This window comes from Cyclopterus lumpus, chromosome 6 (genome assembly GCF_009769545.1).
Source record: "Cyclopterus lumpus isolate fCycLum1 chromosome 6, fCycLum1.pri, whole genome shotgun sequence".
In the NCBI taxonomy this organism is placed as follows: Eukaryota; Metazoa; Chordata; class Actinopteri; order Perciformes; family Cyclopteridae; genus Cyclopterus; species Cyclopterus lumpus.
Window position 1 is genome coordinate 1,982,501 of NC_046971.1, and position 22,500 is coordinate 2,005,000.

The following is a 22,500-nucleotide window of genomic DNA, read 5'->3' on the forward strand; positions in this document are numbered from 1 at the left end:
AGAGAGAGAGAGAGAGAGACAGAGACAAAGACAGACAGAGAGACAGAGAGACAGAGAGAGAGAGAGAGACAGAGACAGAGACAGAGAGAGAGAGAGAGAGAGAGAGACAGAGACAGAGACAGAGAGAGAGAGAGAGAGACAGAGACAGAGACAGAGACAGAGACAAAGACAGACAGAGAGACAGAGAGACAGAGACAGAGAGAGAGAGAGAGAGAGAGAGAGACTCGTCAGCAGGAAACACAACCATAATGTCTCCAATAACTCAACGAGCTAAAGGTCATAATTGTTGCCGCGGTAACGAGCTTCTCACCAGCTGGAAGTGCGTCACGCCCACCGAGCACTTCTCATTCATCTCCTTCTGGTGTTTGTTCTGCACCAGACACTCCATCAGGTCCCCGGTGTTGATCTGGTTATCTGCTACCTCCTGGGGGGGGGGGGTTAAATACCTGATCAAACTAATTAAATATGACCACAAAGCACATAAACATGACCCTAACCCTCCCTGTATGGTCATGTGACCCTAACCCCCCCTCGTGTGTGTGAGTGACCGGGTCTCTGCTGGACTGGACTTACGTGGCAGTAGGTCTGGATGATGGGTTCACAGGCCTGCATCAGCAGCGCCTCGATCTGGATGTCCTGAGGACGGGAACACGAGAGGGTTCAGCGCCGGAGAGGCACGAGAAGCGGCACACAGCGTTGCATTGTGGGTAGCGGCGGCAGGGGGGTTACCTCAGACTCCAGCTCCGTCAGGTTCCCCACCACGTCCCTGCAGTCCGACACCAGGTCCTCCAGGTGGTCCTGCAGGCACTCCAGCTCCTGGCCCGCCTCCGTCTTCTCGCTGCACCACTTCCCCAAGTCGGTCATGCAGCGCCGCTGGAGCTCCGGGTCCAGCTTCACGTCCAGCGCCCTCTGGTGGAGGATCCGCTGCACCTCCACCTTGCAGTCCCTGGAGAGCTGCAGGGGGGCGACCAGGTGGGGTTAGAGACCAGAGGGGGGGGGGGGGGGGGTGATGATACTCCACTCTTATTAATAGTATTGAGATATTAGTGATTCACAATAGGGACCTGGTGTTTGTTCATAAATCATTCAGAGTCTCATTTAAATAATGTTTTATTACTAAAAACATGGAGAAAATGGACCGTTGATTCTCTGATTTATGGAGCGATATCCTAATATTCCATCTGTAGGAACCTCCGACTCCAATATGAAGATTTCTATAACACATTTATTTTAAAAACAACAGAAGGTTTTCAAAAAGCAACGCAGACTATTTTTATTTTAGAATGATTTAGTGGTCATTTATAAAAGTAATTAGTATAAAAAAAGGGAGCAGGTCTGTTAATCTCTACTTATTAAACTTCATCCAATAGAACTCCGGTAAACAACGCTGTTGTTTTGTTGTTTTAAATCCAGATTGAAGACTTTTTTTACTTTAATTTAACCAAATTCAAGGATATTAATACATTAATCTTCATTAACACATTTCGCTCCTGTATTTTATTTCTTAAACTGAAACTTTTATTCTATTTTTAAGCTTTTGAAAGACTGTTTTTAAATGTTTAAATGACATTTGTAATCTTATCTTCTTTTAAAGGGTTTCATCACATTTACAAATAAAATCTCCTTTTTGGATCCGCCGGGCTTTCAGTCAAAAATAAAGCGATTTAAAAATATTCGACTACCTTTTAGAGGAGAGACCGAAAATGGACGAGTGGTTTGAAAAAAAAGATTATTTTAGAACGACGTGAAAAATCAGATCGTCGTTGAGGAAGGAAAACGTCAACGTTTGTGGACTTTTTCAAACTTTCAGCAGAGCGCGTTTGACCCTAAAACAAGATGACATATTCTATATGTTGGAGTGGAGTATCACTTTAAGGACGACTAACACTTCAGATTCTATTGTTTTTAAATCAAAAGAACTTAATCCGCTCCAGTTGATCAATCAGATTTGATTCTTCGTCACTTTTCACAGAATTACTCTTTTTTTTAAATTTTTTTTTTAAATCAGCTCCCACATGCAGGAATATTAGATGTGCAATCACTTCCCCTACAAACCACCAGTCACCACGACAGGAAAGACCAGTTTCCTGTGATTACCATCATTATCATCATCATCATCATCATCATCACCACCATCATCATCATCACCATCATCCGTTCAGCAGCACGACGTACTCACAGTCAAACCCCGGTTTCCTGCTTCAGACTCCCCACTGAGGAGCTAGTGAGAAAGTTCACAGACTTCCTGTTTATTTACTCAACCGTTTACTTTTCTTCTGCACACAAACACATTTATTTATGTATTTATTTGAGCTCTTAACGTGACCGACAGTGAGAAAAGGGAATCTGACTAATGAGGCGTTTAAAAAAACGAAGGAGAACTCCGGGATTTGATCTTTTGGGTGAAACTCTGCGTCATTTACGTCCACTAAAAACACAGAGACTCCAGATTGTTCTTACAAGTGGGTGAAAACATGGTGGAAAACAACCCGACAGAAATAAATCATCCTTCTCTTTCTGGTCGTTATTCCGTCTAAAAACGTGTCTCGCCGAAGGAGAATTCTCGTTTGGATTCTTGTTGCCGGGAGACGGCGGCGAAAGGGTTGAAGAGGATCGTCGTGTTGGACAGAGAAAGATTTTCATCGTCACGGATAAAACGTTCAAACATCTGGATTCACGTTCCAGAACGAGACTTCTGAGCGCGAAACGCTAAAACCAGGGTTAATGAAGCAAAAGAAGATTTTATTCTTCTGTCCGGTTCTTTCTATAATCACGTCAGACGCTCATGACAACAATCTGAGTCAACAATGAGCTCTTTTAGTGGACGTCAATGGCGTTGCCTGCAGCCTTCTCCTTCAATAAAAGACCCATTTATAAAAACTGTTGTCCCCGTTACTCCCTGAGAAACATTAGAACACTAGGTTGTAAAATACCAAAGAGCTTAATAAAACAGATGGGAGCTGGCCATTAAAACACATTTGAAGAAGACGCTAACCCCCCCCCCCGGGACCACAAGGTGAACAGATTCAGTATTCTCTCCATTTGGTAGAAACTAGTTCATAAACAATAAAGCGGCGTTGGGGACGAGCGGCTCACCCTGCGGCCCTGGTCCACGGAGCGGTAGGCGTGGCGGTAGAGGCACGAGAAGATGGCGCCGGGCGGCATCAACTCGCTGGTCTCGTTCCAGCCGTGAGTGTGGCAGAGCCGGGCGGCGTCGCCCTGACACTTCTTATACAGGACGGGATCCAACCTGGAGGAACCGGCTCATTAGGTCGTTATTAGCGCCTCATTTGCATATTTAAACATAACATTTCATAAATCTCCTCCTAATGTCAGTGATGAAGTTTCATGTGATGTCTATGAGGTCATGTTTTGACCCTATAACACAATAACTCTTAATGTGATGAAGTGGTGAAGTTTCATGTGATATCTATGAGGTCATGTTTTGACTCTATAACACAATAACTCTTAATGTGAGTGATGAAGTGGTGAAGTTTCATGTGATGTCTATGAGGTCATGTTTTGACCCTATGACACAATAACTCTTAATGTGAGTGATGAAGTGGTGAAGTTTCATGTGATATCTATGAGGTCATGTTTTGACCCTATAACACAATAACTCTTAATGTGAGTGATGAAGTGGTGAAGTTTCATGTGATATCTATGAGGTCATGTTCTGACTCTATAACACAATAACTCTTAATGTGATGAAGTGGTGAAGTTTCATGTGATATCTATGAGGTCATGTTCTGACCCTATAACACAATAACTCTTAATGTGAGTGATGAAGTTTCATGTGATGAAGTGGTGAAGCTTCATGTGATGAAGTGGTGAGGTTTCATGTGATGAAGTGGTGAAGTTTCATGTGATGAAGTGGTGAAGTTTCATGTGATGAAGTTTCATGTGATGAAGTGGTGAAGTTTCATGTGATGAAGTTTCATGTGATGAAGTGGTGAAGTTTCATGTGATGAAGTGGTGAAGTTTCATGTGATGAAGTGATGAAGCTTCATGTGATGAAGTGGTGAAGCTTCATGTGATGAAGTGGTGAAGTTTCATGTGATGAAGTGGTGAAGTTTCATGTGATGAAGTGATGAAGCTTCATGTGATGAAGTGGTGAAGTTTCATGTGATGAAGTGGTGAAGTTTCATGTGATGAAGTGGTGAAGTTTCATGTGATGAAGTGATGAAGCTTCATGTGATGAAGTGGTGAAGCTTCATGTGATGAAGTGGTGAAGTTTCATGTGATGAAGTGGTGAAGTTTCATGTGATGAAGTGATGAAGCTTCATGTGATGAAGTGGTGAAGCTTCATGTGATGAAGTGGTGAAGTTTCATGTGATGAAGTGGTGAAGTTTCATGTGATGAAGTGGTGAGGTTTCATGTGATGAAGTGGTGAGGTTTCATGTGATATCTATGAGGTCATGTTTTGACCCTATAACACAATAACTCTTAATGTGAGTGATGAAGTGGTGAAGTTTCATGTGATATCTATGAGGTCATGTTTTGACCCTATAACACAATAACTCCTCTTAATGTGATGAAGTGGTGAAGTTTCATGTGATGTCTATGAGGTCATGTTTTGACCCTATAACACAATAACTCTTAATGTGATGAAGTGGTGAAGTTTCATGTGATATCTATGAGGTCATGTTTTGACCCTATAACACAATAACTCTTAATGTGAGTGATGAAGTGGTGAAGTTTCATGTGATATCTATGAGGTCATGTTCTGACCCTATAACACAATAACTCTTAATGTGAGTGATGAAGTGGTGAAGTTTCATGTGATATCTATGAGGTCATGTTCTGACCCTATAACACAATAACTCTTAATGTGAGTGATGAAGTGGTGAAGTTTCATGTGATATCTATGAGGTCATGTTTTGACCCTATAACACAATAACTCTTAATGTGAGTGGTGAAGCTTCATGTGATGAAGTGGTGAAGCTTCATGTGATGAAGTGGTGAAGCTTCATGTGATGAAGTGGTGAAGCTTCATGTGATGAAGTGGTGAGGTGGCTCACTTCCAGTCTCTGGCGATGAAGTACTGCAGCTCCAGCAGCCGGTGCTCACAGTCCTCCACCATCTTCTCGGTGTAGAGATGCTCCATCAGACACGACAGGATCCTGCAACACAAACAGGAAGTCACACGTGTAGAGCTTTTATTTTGAATTTTTTTTTAAAAACATACAGAACCTTTTTTTTTTTTTCATGACCATTTAAACTGAGCAACTAACAAAATGAATAATTGTACTTCTTTCTTTGGATCAAATCGAGTGGAAATTAACTATATAATTAACTTTTATATATATATATATATATATATATAATGTAAATATTGTGCAGCTTCAAAGGATAAAAATTACAATTAACATAATTTAACTTTTAACCCACTGCTCCTAAAAGAAAAGGTTTGATTCCAGGAATCAGTTTATTCAAACAAACTCTCCACCGTGCATCACAGCCAGAAGCAACCGTCGGATTTTCATCTTTCCGACGGTCCTTGAACACATCGAGTGTGACTACCTCTTCAGTCAGAAAAAAAAGCCTAGAAATGTTGGTATTTCACTTAAAATACATTTTTATTCTACACGTCTCATTTAAAAGAATTCTCCACAAATAATCCGTCAGATTTTCATCTTTCCGATGGTCTTTGAACACATCGTGACTCACATGGGGTCTCCGCTGCGGATGTGTTTGCAGGCGGTCTGGATGACGGACTCGCAGGCCTCATTGAGCGCTCGGTCGATGCGGTAGTCGGATCCGGGGTCGGCTTCCTGGATCAGACTCTGGAGCTGAAGGTGGAAGACACAAACAACAACGACATTGTCGTCAACAACAACACCACCACCACACGCTGGAAACTCCCCTCTCTGGAAGGTTTGATTTGCTTTCACGCTGAGAATAAAACGGCGCCTACGGATCACGTTGAGCAAAACTTTGACCAACTTTATTACGCCGCTCGACCATCGCCCTTTCACAATAAAAGCCCTGTGACTCAATGGGGTCCCGGTAGCTGCTCCTGTCGGCACAAAACTCCTCCCTCTTATTGAAAAAACTGTTCATTACTGCCTGCTTGAACAGTTTTGATGCTAAAATTTTTTTTAAAGAAATATATAGAAATAAATATGTCAAAATACAAAATTATATAGAAATAAGGATAAGAAAATATGTATATATACACATTTAAAAATAAAATATATATATAGAATTATATTAAAATAAATATGTAAATAAATATGTAAAAATACAAATCTATATAAATTAAAAGAATTAAGCAATATGTACATGTAAAAATATAATATATACACATGTATATATATCTAAATATAATTATATGAAAATAAATATATGCAAACAAATCTATATATAAATTAAAAGAATTCAAAAAGATGTATTTATAAATTTAAAAAAATAAAATTAAAATATTGAAAATAAAATATTTATATATTCTTTTTAAAAAGTTTTTTAAAAAAGTAAAAAATAAAAAACTATGTATAAGTATTGGCGCGACTCACCGCCCTCTGGCAGTTGGGGTCGATGGAGCCCATGTCCCCCCGGCCGACCCTCATGAGGCAGTGCAGCGTGCGGCCCTTGCGGTGGAGGCCGGAGCAGTGGCCCTCGATCTCCGCCCGGCACTGCAGCACGATCTCCGGGCTCAGAGAGAAGTCCTCCATCAGCATCCGCCTGTAGTCCATCATCTCGCCCTGGCACTCGCCGCTCACCACGCGACCTGCAGGGCGGCGACGTTGAGCAGTTAAGAGGGGCTTCTTATTAAGAAGACATTGTGTAAGTGTGTGTCACAATGATGCTGAATGGGGCTTTACAGAGAATTATTTCCCATTTTTTTAATGCTTAATTCAGATTTTTGTGCAGCAGATCGTTAAAACCCAAAACAATTCATAATTTATAGTGGGTTTTTTTCTTCATAAAAACACACAATCCACATAAGTAAATAAAATATATTATTTTATAGTCGTTCTTTTTTTGTTAATGAAGTTAAACAGCTCATAATTCATCTCTAATATCTATTTTATATATATATTATTCTAGTTTATCACCAAAACTACATTTTACTAGATTAGACCTGAACGCATCATGAGAACTGCGCAGAGCCTGAACGCATCATGAGAACGTTATCATTTACCTTCAGCCAGTACTCATGTTCACTGAGCGGAGCCTGAACGCATCATGAGAACGTTATCATTTACCTTCAGCCAGTACTCATGTTCACTGAGCAGAGCCTGAACGCATCATGAGAACGTTATCATTTACCTTCAGCCAGTACTCATGTTCACTGAGCGGAGCCTGAACGCATCATGAGAACGTTATCATTTACCTTCAGCCAGTACTCATGTTCACTGAGCAGAGCCTGAACAGAGACTCTGTTAGCGGTGCTGCTAATGTTACTAGCTAACGTTACTAGCTCTGAGGTTCTGAGGTTCACATGCGTTGCAGAACCGCGAGAGGTCCGTTTCACCAATATTCATTTTACTGCCTCAAGAAGCACTACGGCAACCTCATTGCTGCAACCTCATTGCCTCTCTCCCCGCCCTCTGCCTGTTGCTCCTGGAGAGGCCGGTCCGGTGACTCACCTCTGTGAACCGCCGACTCCAGACACAGCAGCAGGTAGGAGAGGCGGGCTTCTCGGGCTCGGGGCACGTTGCTGTCGGCGCTGCAGCGGTACTTCCTCAGGTCCGACTTGCAGGCTTTGGCCAGCGAGTAGCTCACCTTGTAGTCCTGAGCGATGAGCTTCTGCCTGGTGGTCAACGCCTCGCGGCACTGCGACACGAGGAGAGGCCGAGGGGGTTCAACCGCCGCGCTTTGTGTACGTGGAAAATACTCATTTAAAAAGCTATGGGATGTTTTGGTTAAAATATGAGGCCTGCCATTAAAAAAAAAAGGCTTTTTATTATAATTTAAATTTTCCAAAGAAAGTAAAAAACATTTAAATAAATATCCATTAATTTTCACTATAGACATTTGATGTTTTTTTCGGTTAATGGTGAATTTATTTTGGGGGGGGGGGGGGTATAAAATAAAATAAACTGCCATGAAGGAAGTCAATGGAAGGAATACAAAGTTAAAATCATATAATTAAAGTTGAACTCTTAAGAAAAGGTCTGTTTAGGATAATAATCTAAGTCTCATGTTACATCTCTTGGAAAGTTTCCATCTTGAATGTTTACATTGCGCAACAGAAAAGCTCGTAGACGAGAATCGACCTCGTGACCTTCGAGGTCGCACTCACCCGCTCAGTCATCGCCTCCTCGAACTTGTGATTGAAAAGACATTTGTAGACACGCCCCTCTCCGGCCAGCGTCTGGAGGGAGGACAACAACTATTTAAATAACACATTCCTTTACTGTGAATTTAGACAAAAACATTCAGAATCACGATCCAGTAACAACGAGGACGACGGAGCCCGGAGAGACAGACACACACACACACACACATCTATATAGATTAAATAAAATAAATAAAATAAATAAAATAAATAAAATAAATAAAATAAATAAAATAAATAAAATAAATAAAATAAATAAAATAAATAAAATAAATAAAATAAAATAAATAAAATAAATAAAATAAATATAACTCACCTTTTCACAGAAGCGCTCCCGGTCCTCGCGGCAGGCGAAGTAGAGGTACCGGTCCAGGTGGAAGTCGTCCGAGGAGAGCTCGGCGACCCGCATGATGGACTTCTTACAGTCGTCCTTGATGGGGTGCGCCCCCGGCTGCTCCTCGGCCTGCCGCACCAAACCCTTCTCCAGGCAGGCGATGACCTCGCCCTGAGAGTGGATGTCCTGCACGGGGAGGGCAAAGGTCAGCGCCGCGGCCTCGTCAGGCTTCACTTGTACGGGCTTTAATTAATTTAAATGTAGCGTGAAACTTTCTCCAGTGTCGACACGTCACAACCATTTCATCATCTGTCCTGGTGCACCAGTATGGAGGATTAATAAATATAAATAAATAAATTATATGACTAAATACAGGAATAAATAAATGCTTAAATAAATTATATTTTGAAATAAATAAATGCTGAATAAATAAATAAGTTAAATAAATAAATACAAGTTAAATAAATAAATGCTGGAATAAATACATTTATGTGTAGATAAATAAAAAGTTGATAATCAAACAGGACATAAATACATCATATTTATTTCTACATTTTGTTCACCTACATTAATTTTTTTTATTTAGTTATTTCAGCATTTAAATATTTCAGTATTTATTCATTAATGCATTTATTTATTCATACTTAAGACAACTTCTGTCTTCCATACACAACTCAATTCAGTTTGTTTTGTTTTGCCCAAAATCACAACCTCCCCTCAGAGGGCTTTACCATCTGCACACATACGACCCCTGACCTTTGACCTCACATCAGATCAGGAAAAACTCAAAAAAACAAAAACAAGCAACTATTATCTCAAACGTAGCCGCTAACACGTACGTCAGGCGCACGTCGCCAACCGTTAAATAAAAAGCATAAAGATCATCTTCTCCTCAAGAGAAGGCTCGTTGATGTGAACCCAGAGACGTCCACACGGGGGCGCTCTCAGCAGCACTAATCCCTCACAGTGAGGCGTCCATGACTCACTTCCTGTGTTGCTCAAGCTGCAGGCTCCGCCCCCCCCCCAAAAACGAGCCATCGTGACTGAACTCGCCGACTCGGCTCCCGCTGACGAATATAAATAATTTGCTCCCGAGTTCTAATTGTGCCGGCATTATATCCCATAATAAGCGCGTGTCTAACGGGCTTATGAGGTTTAGCTTGGCTCAGCAGCAGGAGAACACATACAGAAATAAAAAAAATACTAAATAAATACTTAAATAAAAGTATAAATAAATGCTTAAATAAGTATGAAAATTAATAAATGTATGTATAGATAAATAAATATAAATTGATAATCAAACAGGACAAAGAAATAAATATCATATATTTATTTATACATTTTTGTTCACCTACGTTTAATCTTTTATTTATTTATTTCAGCATTAATTTATTATTATATTTATTAATTTCTCTATTCATACGTTTACTTATTTATTCCGGTATATATTTATACATTTATTATTCATTAATTTATACTTAAGGCATGTCCTGTCCTCCATACTCAATCATCAATCACTGGCTGCGTTCTGTGGAATCATCGGAATGTCATAAAAATAAAGATAAATAAATGGGCAAAAATATATATATATAAAAAAAAAATATATATATATATATATATATATATATATATATATATTTGCATAGAATTTTTTTTTTTTACATTTTATTTAAGATGTGTGCAGCAATGAACGACTCGGCCTGGACAGGAAGGTCCACCCAGAGCCCGTTGATTGACAGCTTGGCCCTTCAAGGAATAGTAAATATAAAGAGTAAGGAATAAATAAATAAATATAAATAAAATAAATATATCGTTGTGTAAACAGTTTCAGGTTTGAACCTCCTGAGCTTCGGTCTTCACACGTGTCACTGCAGGAAGGTGAAGGAGGAAGTGGTTCCATGGTGAAGGAAGGAAGTGGTTCCATGTTAAAGAAGGAAGTGTAAGGAAGTGGTTCCATGGTGAAGGAAGGAAGTGGTTCCATGTTGAAGAAGGAAGTGGTTCCATGGTGAAGGAAGGAAGTGGTTGCATGTTGAAGAAGGAAGTGTAAGGAAGTGGTTCCATGGTGAAGGAGGAAGTGGTTCCATGGTGAAGAAGGAAGTGGTTCCATGGTGAAGAAGGAAGTGGTTCCATGTTGAAAGAGAAAGTGGTTCCATGGTGAAGGAAGTGGTTCCATGGTGAAGGAGGAAGTGGTTCCATGGTGAAGAAGGAAGTGGTTCCATGGTGAAGAAGGAAGTGGTTCCATGTTGAAAGAGAAAGTGGTTCCATGGTGAAGAAGGAAGTGGTTCCATGGTGAAGGAGGAAGTGGTTCCATGGTGAAGAAGGAAGTGGTTCCATGGTGAAGGAGGAAGTGGTTCCATGGTGAAGAAGGAAGTGGTTCCATGGTGAAGAAGGAAGTGGAAGGAAGTGGTTCCATGGTGAATAAGGAAGTGGTTCCATGGTGAAGGAAGGAAGTGGTTCCATGGTGAAGGAAGTGGTTACATGGTGAAGAAGGAAGTGATTCCATGGTGAAGAAGGAAGTGGTTCCATGGTGAAGAAGGAAGTGGTTCCATGGTGAAGGAAGGAAGTGGTTCCATGGTGAAGGAAGGAAGTGGTTCCATGGTGAAGAAGGAAGTGGTTCCATGGTGAAGAAGGAAGTGGTTCCATGTTGAAAGAGAAAGTGGTTCCATGGTGAAGAAGGAAGTGGTTCCATGGTGAAGGAGGAAGTGGTTCCATGGTGAAGAAGGAAGTGGTTCCATGGTGAAGGAGGAAGTGGTTCCATGTTGAAAGAGAAAGTGGTTCCATGGTGAAGAAGGAAGTGGTTCCATGGTGAAGGAGGAAGTGGTTCCATGGTGAAGAAGGAAGTGGTTCCATGGTGAAGGAGGAAGTGGTTCCATGGTGAAGAAGGAAGTGGTTCCATGGTGAAGAAGGAAGTGGTTCCATGGTGAAGAAGGAAGTGGTTCCATGGTGAATAAGGAAGTGGTTCCATGGTGAAGGAAGGAAGTGGTTCCATGGTGAAGGAAGTGGTTACATGGTGAAGAAGGAAGTGATTCCATGGTGAAGAAGGAAGTGGAAGGAAGTGGTTCCATGGTGAAGAAGGAAGTGGTTCCATGGTGAAGGAAGGAAGTGGTTCCATGGTGAAGGAAGGAAGTGGTTCCATGGTGAAGGAAGTGGTTACATGGTGAAGGAAGGAAGTGATTCCATGGTGAAGAAGGAAGTGGAAGGAAGTGGTTCCATGGTGAAGGAAGGAAGTGGTTCCATGGTGAAGGAAGGAAGTGGTTCCATGGTGAAGGAAGTGGTTACATGGTGAAGGAAGTGATTCCATGGTGAAGAAGGAAGTGGAAGGAAGTGGAAGGAAGTGGTTCCATGGTGAAGAAGGAAGTGGTTCCATGGTGAAGGAAGGAAGTGGTTACATGGTGAAGAAGGAAGTGGTTCCATGTTGAAGAAGGAAGTGGTTACATGGTGAAGAAGGAAGTGGTTCCATGGTGAAGAAGGAAGTGGTTACATGGTGAAGGAAGGAAGTGGTTCCATGGTGAAGAAGGAAGTGGTTCCATGGTGAATAAGGAAGTGGTTCCATGGTGAAGGAAGGAAGTGGTTCCATGGTGAAGGAAGGAAGTGGTTCCATGGTGAAGAAGGAAGTGGTTACATGGTGAAGGAAGGAAGTGGTTCCATGGTGAAGAAGGAAGTGGTTCCATGGTGAATAAGGAAGTGGTTCCATGGTGAAGGAAGGAAGGAAGTGGTTCCATGGTGAAGGAAGGAAGTGGTTCCATGTTGAAGAAGGAAGTGGTTCCATGGTGAAGGAAGTGGTTCCATGGTGAAGGAAGGAAGTGGTTCCATGGTGAAGGAAGGAAGTGGTTCCATGTTGAAGAAGGAAGTGGTTCCATGGTGAAGAAGGAAGTGGTTCCATGGTGAAGGAGGAAGTGGTTCCATGGTGAAGAAGGAAGTGGTTCCATGGTGAAGAAGGAAGTGGTTCCATGGTGAAGGAAGGAAGTGGTTCCATGGTGAATAAGGAAGTGGTTCCATGGTGAATAAGGAAGTGGTTCCATGGTGAAGGAGGAAGTGGATACCATGGTGAAGAAGGAAGTGGTTCCATGGTGAAGAAGGAAGTGGTTCCATGGTGAAGGAAGGAAGTGGTTCCATGGTGAAGAAAGTGGTTCCATGGTGAAGGAGGAAGTGGTTCCATGGCGCCTCCACAAACAGAACCGCACCTCCACGAGGAGAAGCGCACCTCCACGAACAGAACCTCAGCGCCTCACAAACAGAACCTCACGAACAGAACTTCGCAGAACCTCGGCGCCTCACCTTCTCTCCGGTGCTGATGCTGCCGCAGCGCAGCGCGTTGATGTCCTCTCTGCATTTGTCCATGAAGCCACAGATCAGCCGGTAGTCGCTGAACACGATGCTGGTCATCTTGGTGATGTACTGGTTGCACTGGTAGTCGCTGATGTTGCCGCGGTGATCCACCAGGCAGGACACCAGGTAGCCCTTACCCAGCTCCTCCGTCGCACACTCTTTGAGCTGTGACGAGAGAGAGAGAGAGAGAGAGAGAGAGAGAGAGAGAGAGAGAGAGAGAGAGAGAGAGAGAGAGACAAAGAGAGACAGAGACAGGGAGAGGGAGAGGGAGAGAGACAGAGACAGGGAGAGAGAGAGGGAGAGAGAGAGAGACAAAGAGAGACAGAGACAGGGAGAGAGAGAGGGAGAGGGAGAGACAAAGAGAGACAGAGACAGGGAGAGAGAGAGGGAGAGAGAGACAAAGAGAGAAGACAAAGAGAGAGAGAGAGACAGAGAGAGAGGGAGGGAGAGAGGGAGGGAGAGAGAGAGAGACACAGAGAGAGACAGAGACAGAGAGAGAGACAGAGGGAGAGAGAGAGAGACAGAGGGAGAGAGAGAGAGACAGAGGGAGAGAGAGAGAGAGACAGAGACAGAGGGAGAGAGAGAGGGAGAGAGAGAGAGAGAGAGGGAGAGAGTGAGAGAGAGAGAGAGAGAGAAGCACTTTGAAGTTACGCATCAATTAGCCCGGAAAGATATATGGAAAAATATGCAGATTAAAATCCTCAAATGGCGGAGAGGAAAACTCGTGGGGCTATTTTATAAAACACATTTAACTGAATGAACATAAAACATCTGAATGTCAATCAGACAGCAGCAGCAGCAGAGGGGCGGGGCTTAGCCGAGGGTCAGTTCCCTGTACTCACTACTCATCACTGCGCTCCACCAACAGGAAGCTATCGGTGCTCTCTGAACCTCCACGAGGAGTTTGACTGACCTCAGAGATCGTGGTCTTGCAGACCTCCACGGCAACAGACTCAAACTTTGGGTCGGTGGTCAGGTTGAGCTTGTAGTTCCACAGCAGCTGGAGGAGGAGAAGGAGGAGGAGAAGGGAGGGAGGGAGGAGGAGGGAGGGAGGGAGGGAGGAGAAGGATGAAAGGAGGGAGGGAGGGAGGAGATAGGCGAAGGAGAACGAGGAGAGGGAGGAGGAGAGAGGAGGAGGAGGAGAGGGAGGGAGAAGAAGGAGGGGGGAGGAGAGAGGAGGAGAGAGGGAGGAGAAGGAGAAGGAGGGAGGAAGGAGGAGAGAGGGAGGAGGAGAGAGGGAGGAGAAGGAGAAGGAGGGAGGAGGAGAGGAGGGAGGAGAAGGAGGAGAGGGAGGAGGAGAGGAGGGAGGAGAAGGAGGAGGAGGAGAGAGGGAGGAGGGGGAGGGAGAAGAAGGAGGGGGGAGGAGGAGGAGGGAGGGAGAGAGGGAGGAGAAGGAGGGAGGAGGAGAGGAGGGAGGCGAAGGAGGAGAGGGAGGAGGGAGGGAGGAGAGAGGAGGAGGAGGAGAGGGGGGGAGGAGAAGAAGGAGGGAGGAGGAGAAGAAGGAGTGAGGAGGAGAGAGGAGGAGAGAGGGAGGAAGGAGGAGAGAGGGAGGAGGAGAGGAGGAGGGAGGGAGGGAGGGAGGAGAGGAGGGAGGGAGGAGGAGAGGAGGGAGGGAGGAGGAGAGGAGGGAGGCGAAGGAGAAGGGGGGAGGAGGAGAGGAGGGAGGCGAAGGAGAAGGAGGAGAGGGAGGAGAGAGGAGGAGGAGGAGAGGGAGGGAGGAGAAGGAGGGAAAAGGAGAGAGGGAGGAGGAGGAGGAGGAGGGAGGGAGAGAGGAGGGAGGGAGGGAGGGAGGGAGGAGAGGAGGGAGGGAGGAGGAGACATGAAGATAAAAAGACCAAAGAGAGAACTTTTACAGTTGAACGAAGCTCCTGAACTCATCCTCTTCCTTTGAGGATCAACAGGCGCCACATGGAATTGAAGAAAAACACAGTGCATGCTGGGAAGTGCCTTTTTAAAAAAAACATTTTTTAAAGGAAGCGAGGACACTTACATGGTTGCATTCGGCCGCAATCTCAGTTTCCTAAAAGAGGGAGAGAAGAGAGCATGAATTAGAATTCACTTTGTTTCTCCGGAGATTCTTTAAGAGGTCGAGTCATTAACCGTCGCCATCTTGGATTACAGACGTCGCCATGTTGTGGTTTTTCTTTGCAACCAGTGAACAGGAAGTGACCATATTAGGACTGAGAAGGAGGGACGTAGAGACCATAAACTCATGTTTACAATGTTTACTGAGGGAATAAATCAAGAGAGAAGTAGAGTCATTTATATAGACTTCTATACAACCAGAGGAGTCGCCCCCTGGTGGTCAGGAGGGAGAATGCAGCTTTAACACGTGAAGCATAGACTTCTATACAACCAGAGGAGTCGCCCCCTGGTGGTCAGGAGAGAGAATGCAGCTTTAACACGTGAAGCATAGACTTCTATACAACCAGAGGAGTCGCCCCCTGGTGGTCAGGAGGGAGAATGCAGCTTTAACACATGAAGCATAGACTTCTATACAACCAGAGGAGTCGCCCCCTGGTGGTCAGGAGAGAGAATGCAGCTTTAACACATGAAGCATAGACTTCTATACAACCAGAGGAGTCGCCTCCTGGTGGTCAGGAGAGAATGCAGCTTTAACACATGAAGCATAGACTTCTATACAACCAGAGGAGTCGCCTCCTGGTGGTCAGGAGAGAATGCAGCTTTAACACGTGAAGCATAGACTTCTATACAACCAGAGGAGTCGCCCCCTGGTGGTCAGGAGAGAATGCAGCTTTAACACGTGAAGCATTGACTTCCCTTTAAAGAATCAAGACCCAGCTTCATGTTCTCGCTGTGCGACGTTGACCTGAGGTGACCAGACTGTTGGTCGAGACGGGAAGTCAAATGCCTGCTGACCAAACTCCTCCTCCAGAGAAAACAGAGTGTGTGTGTGTGTGTGTGTGTGTGTTGACCGTTCACCAAACGGCAGCCAAACCACAGGCCAGAAATAGTCTGTGTGTGTGTGTGTGTGTCTGACTATTCATGTGCGTTCTATTTGCAGTGAACTTCACACATGAGTATAAAAACAACCCTCTTCACACAGACATTGAACGCATCTCCCACAGAGTCAACAGCACAGCGCTGACTCTGGTCATCTGAGGTGAAATGAAATTAAACTAATAAAATTAAAAAAAATAAAAAGGTCCTGGAAAAGGATTGTAATAAAAAGTAAATAAACTCTCTGGACTCACAGCAGAGTCCAGCCCCCCCCCCCCCCGAGCTGAAGACCACGTGTTGAATCACACATTTTAGAGCCCCCATTAGCATCTTAACGTCATTATTTTTGTTTAATTAATAGATCTGCAATGCAGTTAAGTCTGTGTGTGTTTTGATTTGTAATAAATCTGAAAATGTGGTCACTAAATGTGCTATTATTAAGTGTAAATAGGTATTTAGTTAATTATAGAACATGTATATTGCACTAGTGCTTTATCTAACTGTCATGAATGCTTTGCTTGTTACATTAATTTGTATATTGAATATATTTAGTTTTTTTGGGGAGTTGTTCCTGAACCGATGTGAGGTCAAAGGTCAGGGGTGCCCTGTGTGTACAGACTGTAAAGACCTCTGAGGGGAGGTTGTGATTTGTGATTTTTGGCTTTACAAAATAAACTGAATTGAATTGAAACTCAAACTGGAAGTCAAAATAAAGAAAATAAAGTCGGTCATATTTTTTTGCCTCGCTTTGCATTTCTTTCTCTTTGATGAGGGCTAAACCTGTAATTCCTGCTCTTACCAACATGCACCTGAACGCAGCATCATGTCAACACCGAGTGTGGACGGAGCCGGCCCCGGCCCCCCCCTGGCCCCCCCAGGGAGGACCCCGCCTCCGCACGCGCTCAGTCCGCCTCTGGACCCGATGACATCACCGCCGTCCACAAAGTGACTCATGTGGGCGTTCGAGTGTTTTCAGAAAGCCAGAACTCATCCGTGACTCAACTTTAAAATATCTTTAGTGCAGATTAACAGTTAGAATTACATAAATCATCAAAAAGAAACTTTGATAATGTATTTTTTTATTATTATTGGAAAACACTTGAATCTTTATATCCAACATGAGGCTGTAAATATGAAACTATTCACATGTTAACAGCCTCTCCTCTGTGTTCAGCTTCAGACTAAATAAACTATTTATTTTGGGTGAAACTGTATAAATCACAGTTCAGCAGCCCGAAGTGATTGTTGTCACATGACTGTCGGTCTCAGGTGTCAATCATGACGTCATAGTTTCACTGAGGAGCTCAGAATTTAATGTTTTTAACAGGATTTGGTTAAAGGACATTTTGGCGAGATTGTCAATTAATAGCTGCAGCTAAATGAAACTTAATCAGCTCTCTCTGATTTTCATCTTGGGAAAAACCGGCATGAGGTTGAGCTATAATTGGACGTGGGAGAGAGGAAGTGACAACGCGACACATGAAGTGAGGGGGTGGGGGGGTCCTACCGAGTCCTGAAACAAGAGCAAAGCAGCCTTCGTCTTCATAATCTGGGCGACTGTGGGTCAGTGGTTAGCAGGTCCGTCTTTCAATCAGGGGGTTGGCAGTTCAATCCCCGCCCTAGTCGATGTGTCCTTGAGCAAGACACTTAACCCTGCATTGCTCCCTGTAGCTGTGTCTACGGTGTATGAATGCAACATGATTGTAAGTCGCTTTGGATAAAAGCGTCAGCTAAATGACATGTAATGTAATAATCTGCTTCCTAAAGCTGACGAGCATCAATTACGATTTCATTTTAGCATCAATTACACAAATACATTGGGACCAGCTGGTTTCTATCAACTTCTGATATGTTTTCGAGTTGAGTCGCCCCCCACAAACCTCCATAACCCCCCACAACCCCCCACAAACCTCCATAACCCCCCACAACCCTCCATAACCCCCCACAAACCTCCACAAACCTCCATAACCCCCCACAAACCTCCATAACCCCCCACAAACCTCCATAACCCCCCACAACCCTCGACAACCCTCCACAAACCTCCATAACCCTCCACAGCCCTTCATACCCCTCCACAACCTCCCACAGCCCTTCATACCCCCCCACAGCCCTCCACAAACCTCAATACCACTCCACAACCCTTCATACCCCTCCACAGCCCTCCACAAACCTCAATACCACTCCACAGCCCTTCATACCCCTCCACAACCCCCCACAGCCCTCCACAAACCTCAATACCACTCCACAACCCTTCATACCCCTCCACAAACCTCCACAGCCCTCCACAAACCTCAATACCACTCCACAACCCTTCATACCCCTCCACAAACCTCCATACCACTCCACAACCCTTCATACCCCTCCACAACCCTCCACAACCCTTCATACCCCTCCACAAACCTCCACAGACCTCAATACCACTCCACAACCCTTCATACCCCTCCACAGCCCTCCACAAACCTCCATACCACTCCATACCCCTCCACAAACCTCCACAGCCCTCCACAAACCTCCATACCACTCCATACCCCTTCATAAACCTCCACAGCCCTCCACAAACCTCAATACCACTCCATACCCCTTCATAAACCTCCACAGCCCTCCACAAACCTCAATACCACTCCATAACCCTCCACAAACCTCCATACCACTCCACAACCCTTCATAAACCTCCATACCACTCCACAACCCTTCATAAACCTCCACAAACCTCCATTTAAATTAGACTAAAATAATAAAAAATGTTTCGGCTGCTTTTTCTGACAGAAGCGTTCGCCACACCTGATGCGTTCAAGGACCGTTGGAAAGATAAAAAAACCTGCCGATGATGACGGTCGGTGTCGTTTAAAAAAAAAAAAAGACAACGTGCTTTAACGTCTCCGTTATCACACTTTGGGGTAAATGTCAACGCAATGAGAGCCTGAACGGACACAAAAGGGACGCTTCCTGTTCAGAATACATCAAAACAGAGAGCACCCAGTCTTGGTTTAGGACAATAAGAGAGGAGCAACAAAAGAGAAGAAGCAAAAGGCAACCGTGTACTTGTTTGGTGTCCTCAGAGGACACGGGTCGGGTCAGGACATCTGAGGAAAGGACCCAGAAGGACCTGGTCTCCTCTTTAGTGGTTCTAGTTCCAGGGAAGGAGACTCGTAACGCTCCGTCTTAGACAATGGTGTTGTTCAAAGTTTCTGGCAACAGTTTGTGCTTCCTGTCTCTACAGGAACACCCCCCCCCCCTCACCCATCCAGCCCCATAAAGAAAAGGGTTTCTGCCGTTTGGTTCTGACCTCAACGGCATTCAGCTCACGGTGTCTCAGACTGAGGACCAGGAGATGAGGGTTCAGGGCTTCAGGGAGCCGACGGGCCAGAGCGAAGAGCAGAAAACCTTCAACCTCCTCTTCCTCTGCACCACGTACACCAAAACCACAGCTCACCAGCAGGACCGACAGGGAGGGTGTGTGTGTGGGGAGTCTAAAAGCAGCTCTCGAACCTCAGACCTCAACCAGGCCTCAGCACCACGTCGACTCGAGGCGGATCGAGGTGGATCAAGGCGGATGTCTAAAGAGAGACGACGCCGCACCCCCATATTTGTTCTGTGAAAAGCAATAAAAAGAAAGTAGTAATAATCCTTCGAGCTTTGTTCTTCACTTCCACGCTCGTCGAATGAGAAAAATAAAAGTACAGACCGCAAGGCTACAAGAGAACCACGAACCCGTTGGCCCGTTGGAAGGCGCAGAACCTTCAGACAGTCCACTCCTCCAGGTCAAAGTTCATCTCCTTTCTCCGGCAGCTACTGCCAACGAATAGCCGAGAGTTTCATGCTTTCCGCGATAACGGGGCCCGAACCCAAAGGCTCGTCTCAGCTGAAGCGTCCGGAGGTTCTGCTGTTGACAAGCAGCCAATGAGCCAATGAGCCAATGAGCCAATGAGCCAAAGAGCCAATGAGAGCGAGGGAGCCGTCGGCTGATCTCTCGACATTAAAAAAGGTCACAAAGCCACGAGTTCAACTGCAGGCCTCATGGTGCGTCCACACTAGAGAGATCTCCTTCCACATCCACACTAGAGATCTCCTTCCACACCCACACTAGAGATCTCCTTCCACACCCACACTAGAGAGATCTCCTTCCACATCCACACTAGAGAGATCTCCTTCCACATCCACACTAGAGATCTCCTTCCACACCCACACTAAAGAGATCTCCTTCCACATCCACACTAGAGAGATCTCCTTCCACATCCACACTAGAGATCTCCTTCCACACCCACACTAAAGAGATCTCCTTCCACATCCACACTAGAGAGATCTCATTCCACACACACACACACACACTAGAGAGATCTCCTTCCACATCCACACTAGAGAGATCTCCTTCCACACCCACACGAGAGATCTTCTTCCACACCCACACTAGAGAGATCTCCTTCCACATCCACACTAGAGAGATCTTCTTCCACACCCACACTAGAGAGATCTCCTTCCACACCCACACTAGAGAGATCTCCTTCCACACACACACTAGAGAGATCTCCTTCCACATCCACACTAGAGAGATCTCCTTCCACATCCACACTAAAGAGATCTCCTTCCACATCCATACTAGAGAGATCTCCTTCCACACCAGCAAGCCTTATCACCACTTGACGATCCATGCGGGTGCCGATGTAAACAGGAGGTATATTGGTTGCTTAGTTACAGAAGAAGAGGATTACATTAATCTTTAACAATTCAAAAAGGTAGAGCTTCATATTTATAAATGTTCCTCGATGAACTCAAACGTGGTGGAAAGTTCTAGACGTGTTATTCTTCTAACTATGTTCAATAAACCAGATCAGCGCTCGTCTCTCACTCGTCTCCTCCGCTGAAGTCTGAAGGACATTTATGCTTTTGTTCTTTTACAGTTTCTGTGTGAACGTCTCAATGGTTTGAAAGTCAAAATGAGCATCAGCAAGCAAAGTGAAGTCCTGGAAGCCTCAACGCGAGACTTCAAACGTCCGATAACACGAGAACAATAATAAAACACTGAATTTAACGCCACGACAGCTGCTAGTAAACACAACGCCCGTAATCCGTTATCGGCCTTTAATTGACCCGCCGCCGGTCGATCAATAATCCTCAAACAGCGGCCTGTGGACTCAGTTCAGATTATGAACACATTAAATAACTTCCTCCGATGTCGTACGACTAAATACATTAAACGGGTTTATTCGTCATCGTAACTTCACCGTTGTTTTCTTCACTTTCCTGTTTCTGAGAATGTCTTCTGAGTTCTTAGAGACCACTATGTGTGTCGTCTTTGGACCGAACCGGGAACAGGTTGAGTTGAAAGGGGTTCTTGTTTGTTCTGTAAACAGAGAGACGCCCCGTAGGTTTATTTGACTTTAAGCTTTATTTATCACAGGCAAACACTTTATGTTAAATTAAATAAAAAGTCTTCCACAGGAAATAGTGACATTACTGGTTTTACAGGCAGATCTTTATCTCTTCATGTTGCGTTGCCTGAACACGTCACCGGCCCCCTCTTCTCCGCCACTTTAACCCAGAGTGAAGGCACTCTGGTCTGGGTAGCAGCTGAAGGAGAAAGAGCCTTTAGACGGTGCACACGGTTGCCCGGTTACCGAGCCGGTGGACACGTGTTCACGAGCTCCCGTTACACCTGCGACGGTTAGAATCGTGCATGAATTAGCAGCCTCCGAGCCTCGTTCACGTAGCGTCGGTTTTTACGATGTTTCACGGTAAGTCACCGGGTAACCGGTGACTACCACGTCTTTTTTTGGAGGAGGGGAGGGGGGGGCATTCGGCTCAGACGTCTCGCGTCGCTTCGCGTTTTCGGGGGGGGGGGGATGGCGTCCTCGAACGCATCACGCGGAAAAGCAGAAGCGTCGTGCGGGTTTTTAACGGCTGCTTTTCCGCGTGATGCGTTCGAGGACCCCCACCCCCGAAAACGTTAAAGCGACACGAGTCTTTACGAACCGGCGCGCGCGACGTTCGTGTCGTTGCGTCACGCCGAACGGACGAGTGGGTCCCGACGACTTTAAAATACGTGGTCGAGGTTTTCAGTTCGCGACATTTTTTGGGGAAATCACGAACACCGCGAGCTTTTAAAAAAAAAAAAGACTTCCATTTTCTAGCGAGGTTCGCGCGTGACGTCCCGTGTCTGGCTAGCGGCGGCACACCCTGCTCCTTCTCCCCGCAGAACGAGTCCCCCCCGTCCCCCGACGTTACCTCCTTCCTGTCCTGGAGGCACTCCAGAACCGCCAGGTTGTTGTTCCACGAGTGTTTGGGGCAAAGCCGGGTCAGGTCCTCCCTGCACACCCCTTCTTCGGCCAACTTCCAGCCGGCAGAGCGCTTCCGAGGCGGCGAGGCCCCGGCGATCGGGTTCCTCTCCGCGGCTCCCGGGTTCCCCAACGCGGGCCCGGGGCCTCCGGGGGGCTTCTGCGGGTTGTCGGCATTCAGGGCGAGTTTGGCCATCGCGTTGTTTTGCCCTCGAATCGGACGCAAAGACGAGAAGACGCAGATCAAAAGCAGCAGAAGAGGAACACGTATACAGTCCGCCATCTTCACGGAGCCAGTCAGCCTGCTGCTGCGTTCAGGG

General features: G+C 45.2%; 1 protein-coding gene across 1 annotated transcript in view; it reads right to left on the bottom strand.

The window, feature by feature from the left end:
* The window catches only part of glg1a (golgi glycoprotein 1a), a 36,521-nt gene that overhangs the window by 14,010 nt on the left and 11 nt on the right, over window positions 1-22,500 (bottom strand). The window contains exons 1-14 of the mRNA XM_034535657.1: window positions 22,131-22,500; window positions 14,938-14,967; window positions 13,861-13,947; window positions 12,897-13,112; window positions 8,601-8,804; window positions 8,249-8,320; window positions 7,593-7,779; window positions 6,516-6,730; window positions 5,671-5,792; window positions 5,022-5,123; window positions 3,097-3,250; window positions 730-954; window positions 574-636; window positions 311-424 (exon numbers count right to left, since the gene is read on the bottom strand). The exon at window positions 22,131-22,500 is cut by the window's right edge and continues 11 nt beyond it. Of these exons, the coding sequence (XP_034391548.1) occupies window positions 311-424; window positions 574-636; window positions 730-954; window positions 3,097-3,250; window positions 5,022-5,123; window positions 5,671-5,792; window positions 6,516-6,730; window positions 7,593-7,779; window positions 8,249-8,320; window positions 8,601-8,804; window positions 12,897-13,112; window positions 13,861-13,947; window positions 14,938-14,967; window positions 22,131-22,463 (2,124 nt within the window). The 5' untranslated portion in view covers window positions 22,464-22,500. The remainder of the gene's footprint in view (window positions 1-310; window positions 425-573; window positions 637-729; window positions 955-3,096; window positions 3,251-5,021; window positions 5,124-5,670; window positions 5,793-6,515; window positions 6,731-7,592; window positions 7,780-8,248; window positions 8,321-8,600; window positions 8,805-12,896; window positions 13,113-13,860; window positions 13,948-14,937; window positions 14,968-22,130) is intronic.